Source organism: Dryobates pubescens, chromosome 25 (assembly GCF_014839835.1).
Source record: "Dryobates pubescens isolate bDryPub1 chromosome 25, bDryPub1.pri, whole genome shotgun sequence".
Taxonomy (NCBI): domain Eukaryota; kingdom Metazoa; phylum Chordata; class Aves; order Piciformes; family Picidae; genus Dryobates; species Dryobates pubescens.
The window spans coordinates 17,007,129-17,017,165 of record NC_071636.1 but is presented as its reverse complement, the minus strand read 5'-3'; the positions used below and the strand labels follow the sequence as shown (position 1 = coordinate 17,017,165).

At 65.0% G+C, this 10,037-nt stretch overlaps 1 protein-coding gene across 1 annotated transcript in view; it reads right to left on the bottom strand.

Annotated features, from left to right (window-relative positions):
* NEURL4 (neuralized E3 ubiquitin protein ligase 4) overlaps positions 1–10,037 on the bottom strand; it is a 34,234-nt gene continuing 24,197 nt past the window's right edge. Inside the window, exons 17-27 of the mRNA XM_054172855.1 lie at positions 9,677–9,775; positions 8,968–9,129; positions 8,452–8,589; positions 7,582–7,740; positions 5,599–5,778; positions 5,214–5,307; positions 4,299–4,412; positions 3,115–3,277; positions 1,825–1,937; positions 1,002–1,164; positions 1–199 (exon numbers count right to left, since the gene is read on the bottom strand). Coding sequence (XP_054028830.1) covers positions 7–199; positions 1,002–1,164; positions 1,825–1,937; positions 3,115–3,277; positions 4,299–4,412; positions 5,214–5,307; positions 5,599–5,778; positions 7,582–7,740; positions 8,452–8,589; positions 8,968–9,129; positions 9,677–9,775 — 1,578 coding nt within the window. The 3' untranslated portion in view covers positions 1–6. The remainder of the gene's footprint in view (positions 200–1,001; positions 1,165–1,824; positions 1,938–3,114; positions 3,278–4,298; positions 4,413–5,213; positions 5,308–5,598; positions 5,779–7,581; positions 7,741–8,451; positions 8,590–8,967; positions 9,130–9,676; positions 9,776–10,037) is intronic.

Below are 10,037 nucleotides of genomic sequence, written 5' to 3'. Positions count from 1 at the left end.
CCCCAGTCAATCGACCCTGACCAGCAGCCCGCAGAGGACGGTGGCCCCGGGCTCCTTGGTGACCCACTCCAGCTCGGCGGGGTCCAGGCCCTCGGGGGGGCGCAGGGAGGGGGGGCCGGCCCGGAAGGAGCCAGGCCGGACGCAGACCTCGAAGGCAACCTGAGCCCCGTGGGCTCGCTGGGAACCGGGGTCCCGGAAGCTGGGGAGGGGAGCAAGGGGCGGGGAAAGCCTCAGGGGGCGCTCTGCGATTGGCCGGATACGGCCGGGCCACGCCCCCCTCCCCCGGCCCCACCCAAGCCCGCCCCAGGCCTCTATCCCCCTCTTGTCCGGCTCCTTCCCAGAGGCCCCTGTGCCTGTGAGAGCAGCCCCTCATTTGCATAGCCCCGCCTGTGCCTTCAGGACGTGCCCCCTGATTGGTCAGAGCCACCCAAGCCATGCCACGCCCCCCATATCCCCCCCAGTCCCTGCCCACCGCCCTCAATCCCCCTCCTTCCAGCCCCTTCCTGGAGCCTCCTGTGCCTTTAAGAGCCACTCCTCATTTGCATAGCCACACCCACCCCCTGGGACATGCCCCCCCGACAGGCTACACCCAACCAAGCCACACCCACCCCCATTATCCCCACCCTCCCCAGCCCATTCTCTCCCATTGGCCAACCCTTAGGACCCTTCTCTCCCATTGGCCCAGCCCTCAGGGCCCAGCTCTCCCATTGGCCCTTCCCTTTGGGCCCCACTCTCCCATTGGCCCATCCCTTTCACCACTGCTTACCTATTGGCCCACCCTCCATAGACCTTGCTCTCCCATTGTCCCTCCCCTTCAGACCCTGCTCTCCCATTGGCAGACCCCTCAGGGCCTTGCTCTCCCATTGGCCAACTATGCCCAACCCTTTCCCTCCCATTGGCCCACCCCTTTAGCCCCTGCCCTCCCATTGGCCCATCCTCCACAACCCTTTCTCTCTCATTGGCCCACCCCTGGGGCCCTGCCCTCCCATTGGGCCACTCACTGCACTTTGCTGGCGAATGGCTCGAGGGCAGCGTAGCGCAGGGCAGGGGATAGGACGAGGCGGGCGGGGCCTGGCGCCGCCCCCGCGCAGCCATTGGCTCGGAAGGGACCGCCCCCATTGGGGGGGGCACTGCGGGAGGAGCCAATCAGGAGAGACCAAGGACCTGCAAGGGGAGGGAGGAAGGGAGAGGGAGGAGGAACCAACAGGAGAGGTCAGTGGCCAATGAGATTCCGCCCATTAGCCCACTCCTGACCACACCCACTTTGACCCCACCCCCTTCCAGACCCCTCCTCCCACCCCTCTCCCATTAGCCCTTCCCTTTGAGCCTCACTCTCCCATTGGCCCATGTCCTGCAGACCCTTCTCTCCCATTGGCCCAACCCTTAGGGCCCCACTTTCCCATTGGTCATTGCTCCACCCTCCCCAGCCCCTTGTCTCCAATTGGCCCAGCCCTCTGGGCCTTCCTCTCCCATTGGACCACTCCTTCAAGCCCTCGTCTTCCATTGGTTCACTCCTTTAGTCCCTCCTCTCCCACTGGCCTACCTTCCCCAGCTCCTTGTCTTTCATTGGCCCATCCCTTTGGGCCTCTCTCTCCCATTGGCTCACCGTCCCCAGCCCCTCCTCTCCCATTGGCCCAGCCCTTCAATCCCTCCTTTCCCACTGGCCCACCTTCCCCAGCCCCTTTCCTTCCATTGGCCCAGCCTTTTAGCTCCTCCCATTGGCCCACCCTCCCCACCCCTTTTCCTCCCATTGGCCCACTCCTTTTTGCCCTGCTTTCTCATTGGCCGCTTCCTTTGCTCCCTGCTCTCCCATTGGCCACCCACCAGGCAGCAGCTCTCCGCGGTCCAGGGTTGGTCGGACGGCGCCGGCGCTCGTCCCCTGATAGGCTGTCGGCCACTTCTGCCACGCCCCCCCCGGCTCCAGCCTCGGCTTCGGCCTGCAGGGGGCAGCAGAGAGACTCAGCGGCGAACAGACAACCCTGGGGGACTCCCAGCCCCTCCCAAGCCCCTCCCAATCCCCTCCCAGTGCCTCCCAGTGCCCCCTAGTCCCCTCCCAGCCCCTCCCAATCCCCTCCCAGCCCCTCCCAATCCCCTCCCAGCCCCTCCCCATCCCCTCCCAGTGCCCCCTAGTCCCCTCCCAATCCCCTCCCAGTGCCTCCCAGCCCCTCCCAATCCCCTCCCAGTGCCTCCCAATCCCCACCCAGTGCCCCCTAGTCCCCTCCCAGCCCCTCCCAATCCCCTCCCAGCCCCTCCCAATCCCCTCCCAGTGCCTCTCAGCCCCTCCCAATCCCCTCCCAGTGCCTCCCAATCCCCACCCAGTGCCCCCTAGTCCCCTCCCAGCCCCTCCCAATCCCCTCCCAGCCCCTCCCAATCCCCTCCCAGTCCCTCCCAATCCCCTCCCAGTGCCTCCCAATCCCCTCCCAGTGCCCCCCAATCCCCTCCCAGCCCCTCCCAATCCCCTCCCAGCCCCTCCCAATCCCCTCCCAGTGCCTCTCAGCCCCTCCCAGTGCCCCCTAGTCCCCTCCCAGCCCCTCCCAATCCCCTCCCAGTGCCTCTCAGCCCCTCCCAGTGCCCCCTAGTCCCCTCCCAGCCCCTCCCAATCCCCTCCCAGTGCTTCCCAATCCCCTCCCAGTGCCTCCCAATCCCCTCCCAGTGCCCCCTAGTCCCCTCCCAAGCCCCTCCCAAGCCCCTCCCAGCACCTCCCCATCCCCTCCCAGTGCCCCCTAGTCCCCTCCCAGTGCCCCCTAGTCCCCTCCCAGCCCCTTCCAATCCCCTCCCAGCCCCTTCCAATCCCCTCCCAGCCCCTTCCAATCCCCTCCCAGTGCCCCCTAGTCCCCTCCCAAGCCCCTCCCAGCACCTCCCAATCCCCTCCCAGTGCCCCCTAGTCCCCTCCCAGCCCCTCCCAATCCCCTCCCAGTGCCTCTCAGCCCCTCCCAGTGCCCCCTAGTCCCCTCCCAGCACCTCCCAATCCCCTCCCAGCCCCTCCCAATCCCCTCCCAGTGCCCCCTAGTCCCCTCCCAGCCCCTCCCAATCCCCTCCCAGCCCCTCCCAATCCCCTCCCAGTGCCTCTCAGCCCCTCCCAGTGCCCCCTAGTCCCCTCCCAGCCCCTCTCACCGCAGGCTAAAGCGGCACCAGCCGAGGGGGAGGGGCGGCTCACGACCTCCCCCCCCGCCGCCTCCTCCTCCTCCTGCTTCCTGGTGCCTGGAGGCCTGGCAGGAGACCAGGCAGGTGACACAGAAACAGCGCCCCCTGGGGGGGTCTGGAGCGAAGTAGGCATCTGGGGGGGAGGGGGAAAGGGGAGAGGGGAAGAGTGGGCAGGGAGAAGGGGCAAGAGAGAGGAAGAGAAAGGGGGAGGAAGTAAGGGGGGAAGTGGAAGGGAGGGAAGAGGGAGGGGAAAAGGGGAGGGAAGGGGAAAGGGAGGGGAAAGGAGAAGGGGGAGAAGAGAGAGGGGGAAAGGGAAGGGGAAAAGTGAGGAGGGGAAGGGGAGAGGGGAAAGGGGAGAGGGGAAAGGGGAGGGGGCAGGGGGGAGAAGAGGGAGAGGAGGAAGGGGGAGAGCGAGAGGGAGAGGAGGGCAAGGGGGGGGGAGGGTGTTAAGTTCCTGCCCCATAGTGACCTCTGCCCCATAGAGACCCCAAACCCACACTTGGGCAGCCCAGAGCCCCCCAGCCCCACCCCCTAACCCCCCAGCCCCCCACTTGGGGGTCCCAGCCCCCCACATATGGTCCCAGTCCCCTATTTAGGTCTCCCAGCCCCCCACCAAGACCCCCCCAGCCTCCCACTAGCACCCCCAGCCCCACACTTGAAGGTCCCAGGCCCCCCCTTGGAGCCCCCCATGCCCCCACTTATGGGTCCCAGGCCCCACCTAGGACCTCCCTTCCCCCCATTTAGGGCTCCCAGCCCCCTACAAGACCTCCCAGCCCCCCCAGGACCCTCCTCCAGACTTCCCAGCCCCCCACTTAGGGGTCCCAGGCCTCATTCACGGGTCCCACCCCCCCCAGGACCCCCAAGGCCCCCCTAACCCCACACTTACAGCTCCCAGCCCCAACTCCCTCCAAGAGCTCCCATTCCCCCCAGCCCCACACTTAGGGGTCCTAGGTCCCCTCATCCCCCTTAGGATCCCCCAGCTCCCCCCCAGCCGCCTCCAGCCCCACACTTATGGCTCACAGCTTCCCCCCCCCCCGGACCCCCAGTCCCCCACTTGTGGGTCCCAGCCCCCCCAGCCTAACCCTAGCACTCCCAGCCCCACACTTAGGGGTCCCAGCGCCCCCCGGACCCCCAGCCCCCCGGGTGGGGCTCACCAGGCAGCAGCAGCAGCTCCTTGAAGCGGCTGCAGAGGGCTTGGTACTCACAGGGCTTCGGGGGGGGACCCCCCAGCGGGGGAGGGGGACCCCAGCTCAGCTTCTCCTTCATGCCTGGGGAGGGACATGGGGGGCTCAGGCATGCACTTGGGGGTCTCAGACCCCCCACAAGTCCCCCTAGGACCCCCCAGACCCTCCCTAGGACACCCCAGCCCCACACTTGGGGGTCCCAGCCCCCACCAGGACCCCCCTCAGGGCCCCCAACCCCCCACTTAGGGGTCTCAGGGTCCCTCTTAGGGCACCCCAGCCCCACACGTAGGAATCTCACACTCCCCCCAGCCCCCCCCCAGTCCCCCCCAGAGCCCCTAGGACTCCCCAGAAGCCCTTAGGAGCCCCCAGCCCCACATTTAGGGGTCCCAGCCCCACACTTAGGGATCTCAGCCCCCACCAGTCCCCCTCAGAACCCCTAGGACTCCCCAGAGGCCCTTAGGAGTCCCCAGCCCCACATTTAGGGGTCCCAGCCCCACACTTAGGGATCTCACACTCCCCCCTGCCCCCTCCAGAGCCCCTAGGACTCCCCAGAGGTCCTTAGGAGTCCCCAGCCCCACATTTAGGGGTCCCAGCCCCACACTTAGGGATCTCAGCCCCCACCAGCCCCCCCCAGAGCCCCTAGGACTCCCCAGAGGCCCTTAGGAGCCCCCAGCCCCACATTTAGGGGTCCCAGCCCCACACTTAGGGATCTCAGCCCCCACCAGCCCCCTCCAGAGCCCCTAGGACTCCCCAGAGGCCCTTAGGAGTCCCCAGCCCCACATTTAGGGGTCCCAGCCCCACACTTAGGGATCTCACGCCCCCCCCCAGCCCCACACTTGAGGGTGCCAGCCCCCCACCCTCGGGACCCCCCAGACCCCCCCTCACCATCCACCACGTCAGCTTTCTCCATGTCCCCCCTGGCCCTGGGGTCCCCACTGGGACCCCCCCCCAGCTCTGGCCCATCCGAGACGATCGTCACCTGCGGGGGGGAGGGGAGTGACTGGGAGGGGCTGGCAGGAGACCCCACAGGGACCCCACCCCCTGCCCCTCCTCCCCCCCCATCCCTTCCCCTCCCTCCACCCCCCCACTGAAGGCTCCCAACCCACACCCCTCCCCCTCCCCCCCCATTCCCCCTTTCCCTCCTCCCCTTCCCCCCCCCATTCCCCCTTCCCCCTCCTTTCCCCTCCCCTCCCCCCACACTCGGAAGCACACTTTGGGGTCCCAACCCTCTCCCCCTGTGCCTCCCCCTTCCCCCCGCCCCTCCCCCCACCTGCTGGCACTGGCCGTAGAGGTCGAGCAGGACGTAGCAGGGGGTGGGGACCCCGCCCGCGGCCACGCCCTGGTCGCGGCCGTTGACGTAGAGGTGCAGCCTCCCCCCCGCGTCCAGCAGCAGCCCCAGCAGCGTCCCGGCCGGAAGCGAGTCCAGGTTGGGGCCATAGTTGTCCGAGATCTGCCCCCGGCCGGAAGGGAGGCAAGGGGAACACCGGAAGTGAGGCAGGGGAGGGCGGAAGGGAGGCAGGGAACACCGGAAGTGAGGCAGGGGAGGGAGGAAGGGAGGCAGGGAACATCGGAAGTGAGGCAGGGGAGGGTGGAAGTGAGGCAGGGGAGGGCGGAAGGGAGGCAGGGAACACCGGAAGTGAGGCAGGGGAGGGCGGAAGGGAGGCAGGGGAGGGCGGAAGGGAGGCAGAGAGGGGCGGAAGGGAGGCAGGGGAGGGCGGAAGGGAGGTAGAGGGGGGCGGAAGGGAGGCAGGGAACACAGGAAGTGAGGCAGGAGAGGGCGGAAGGGAGGCAGGGAACATCGGGAGGCAGGAGAGGGTGGAAGTGAGGCAGGGGAGGGTGGAAGGGAGGCAGGGAACACCGGAAGTGAGGCAGGAGAGGTCGGAAGTGAGGCAGGGGACACCGGAAGTGAGGCAGAGGGGGGCGGAAGTGAGGCAGGGGAGGGAGGAAGGGAGGCAGGGGAGGGCGGAAGTGAGGCAGAGGGGGGCGGAAGTGAGGCAGGGGAGGGCGGAAGGGAGGCAGGGAAAGTCAGAAGTGGAGAGGGAGGAAGAGAAATAGAGAGGGAAAGAGGGAAGTGGAGGGGAAAGAATGGGGAAGGGGCAGAATGGAAATGGAGAGGAAAGAGTGGAAAGGGAAGAAGGAAAATGGAGAGGGAAGGGAAATGGAAAAGAAACAAAGGAAATGGAGAGGGCAGAAGGGAAACGGAGAAAGGGCAGACAGAAAATGGAGAAGGAGGAACAGAAATGGGGAGGAAAGAACAAAAAGGGAGGAGAAAGAAGGGAAGTGGGAAAGGGAAACCGGAAATAGAGAGACAAGAGTGGAAACGGAGAGGAAAAAGTGGAAATGGAGAGGAAAAACCGGAAATGGGGGAGGGGCAGGTCAGAAAGGGAGAGGAAAGAGAGGAAGTGGAGGGGAAGGAAGAGAAATTGGGAAAGGGCAGAGCGGAAGTGGAGGAGGAAGAGAGGAAGTGGAGGGGAAAGACCAGAAGTGAGGAAGGAAGAGCGGAGATGGGGCAGAAGGAGACAGGAAGTGGAATGGAAAGAGTGGAAATGGAGGAGGAAGAGCGGAAATAGAGAAAGGGAAAGGCCAGAAATGGGGGGGGGAGGGGGAAGGGTTAAAGCCTCCAAAAAGGGGGGAAAAAGGGGGGGATGAGGGGGCATAAAAGGGAGGAGGAAAGGGGGAGAGGAGGGGGAAGGGAGGAAAGGGGGATGGGGGGGGTCAAAAAATTAGGGGGAATTGGGGGAGGGGCACCCCAGTGTTGGGGGTGGGGGAGAGGGGGGAGGGTTAAAGTCCAAAGCTCTCTGTCCCCCCCAGGGGAAAAGAAGAAGAGAAGGGGAGGAAGGGGGAGAAAAAGTGGGGGAGGGGGAATAAAAACTTGGGAGGGGGGTGAGAAAATTGGGGAGGGGCCAAAAACTTGGGGGGGGATTCCCAGGAGGAGGTCTGGGGACTCCTGGAGATGCTCCACATTTGGGGGGGGGGCAAGGGGGGAAGTTCCTACATTTGGTGGTGGGTTTGGGGTCCTGACTTTTGGGGAGGGGTCCTAGATTGGGGGGGGGGGGGCTACATTATGGGAGAGGGGGGAGGGCACAATTTTGGGGTCCCCTCTCCCTAACCCTCCTTTGCTTTTGCTGCAGCTGTGGGGAGGGAGGTTTGGGGGGGGGGAAGTGGGGTGTCTAGGTTTGAGGTTAGGGTTGGGGGGGGGGGGTCCTGGACGGGGGGAGGTCAGTTTTGGGGTCCCCCCCGAGGCCAGCAGTACCTTCCTGCCGTTGTGGAAGACGCTCTGGCGCTGCAGGGTCCAGGTGGAGCGCTTGAGGCCGGCGGCGCAGGCGGGCAGGGGGCAGCGGCCGGGGGGCGCTGCGGTCACCCCCAGCGCCAGGGAGGAGCTCCACTGGGGGTTGAGGGAATCGATCTGCACCTGGGGGGGCAAGGGGGCAGGAAGTGACGTCAGACAGGAAGCGAGGGCGACGCGGACAGGAAGCGAGGGCGGAGAGGGCTACACCAGGGCCCTGGCCTGACAGGAAGTGACGTCAGCATGCCAGGAAGTGAGGGTGGAGAGACTCTAAAAGAGCAAATCCATGCCCTGGCCTGACAGGAAGTGATGTCAGAGAGGCCTAAACCAGACCCAGTTCTGTGCCCTGGCCTGACAGGAAGTGACATCAGACAGGAAGTGAGGGTGCAGAGGACTACATCAGAACAAATTCCATGCCCTGGCCGGACAGGAAGTGATGTCAGCATGCCAGGAAGTGAGGGCAGAGAGATCTAAGAGACCACAATCGCTGCTTCTCCTGACAGGAAGTGACATCAGTGGGCAGGAAGTGAGGGCAGAGAGGTTTAAGAGGCCCCAAACTCCCATTGGCCACCCCTTATGACATCACCAACACACCCAGCCTCCCATTGGCCACCCCTTATGACATCACCAACACACCCAGCCTCCCATTGGCCACCCCTTATGACATCACCAACACACCCAGCCTCCCATTGGCTCCCCTCTTCACCCCCTCCCCAGTGTCTCCTGGCTCATTCCACCCCGCTACACCTCCCTCAAGGCTTCGAGCTCTGCCATTGGCTGCCCCTCCCCTCACCCTTCACCTCCACCCCTCCCCCTCCCTCTCCACCAATCAGGGACCTGGAAGAGGCGGCCGGGGGGGAGGGGCTGCCCCACCAGCACCAGCCCCTGGTTGTAGCTGGCCACCCGCGTGGCCGTCCGGTTCCCGTTGGACAGCAAAATGTTCTTCCCGTGGCAGCCCAGGAAGGTGGGAGGGGCCTGGAGGGGTCAGAGGTCAAGGGGTCAAAGGTCAAGAGGCAGAACCTCCCCCAGATGTCAAAAGACCAAAGGGTTGAGGAGTGGAGGAGGTCCAAAGGGGCAAGAGAGAAGGGAGGCCAAGTTGATGAGAAGCAGGTAAGGGAGGGATAGAGGTCTCCCACTGACTTCCCAGGTCCCTCCCAGTCCCTCCCAGTGTCCCCAGTCCCCTCCCAGTCCCTCCAATTCCCTCCCTGTTCCCTCCCAGTCCCCTCCCAGTCCCTCCAGTTCCCTTCCCATCCCTCCCAGTCCCCTCCCAGTCCCTCCAATTCCCTCCCCGTTCCCTCCCAGTCCCCCCAGTTCCCTCCCCAGTCCCCCCTGGTTCCCTTCCCAGTAACTCACTGTGGGAGGGCTCCCAGTGGTGGGGGAGGGGCTGGGAGTAGGGGAGGGGCTAGGGGAAGGGGCAGGGCTGGCCCCGCCCCCTTCGTGCCCCGCCCCCCCTCCGGCGCTGACAATGGAGACGGCGGTGACCCTCCCGTACAGGTCCAGTGCCACAAAGGCGTTCTGCAGACAGGAAGTGACGTCAGGAGGACAGGAAGTGAGCTCAGAGAGAGGAAGTGAGGTCAGGGAGACAGGAAGTGAAGTCAGAGAAAAGGGAGGTGGGTTTTGGGACAGGAAATGAAGTCACAGAGCACTCGGAGGTTGCTTCTATGTCCTTCCCAGACAGGAAGTGACATCACCCAGACAGGAAGTGACATCACCCAGACAGGAAGTGGCACCAAAGAGCTGTGGTCATTTTTATGTCCCACCCAGACAGGAAGTGACCTCACAGCTTCCCCACCACCACTGTCCAGCCCGGAAACCACCCCAAATCCCCTCCACAACCTCCCCTACTACCCTGATGACATCACTCCCAGCCTGATGACATCACTTCCTGTCCCAGAAATGACCTCACAAACCTCCTCCCCAACCCCCTTCCCTCCCCCACCCTCGGCTGATACCAAGCTGGGGCCACCCACAGGGAGGTGACACCACAATGGGGAGGGGGCTCAGGGGGTGACATGGGGGAGGAGATTAGATGTCACTGATGACGTCAGAGGGGGGGAGGTACCTTGGCCACACCCGTGGCTGCTGGTCCCATGTCCTCTCCATCCACCACCAAGTGCATGGAGTCGTCAGGGCCCCTCCTCACCCCCAGGCGGTTCCCAACCTGAGGTTTGGGGGTGGGAGACCCCTCAGGGACCCCCCTCAAGAACTAGTGACCCTCCCACGCTCAGCCCAAAGCTTGGACCCCCAAACTCCCCCAAATTGCTCCCCCAAGACTCTCTCAAGGCCTCCCCAAGAACCTTCTCAGAGCTCCCTGAACCTCTGGGAACCACCCAAGATGACCCCCAAGACCCCACAGGGACTCCCCAAGTCCCCTCCAGACCCCATAGAGCCCCCAGGACCTCCTCACAACCGCTCCAACAACT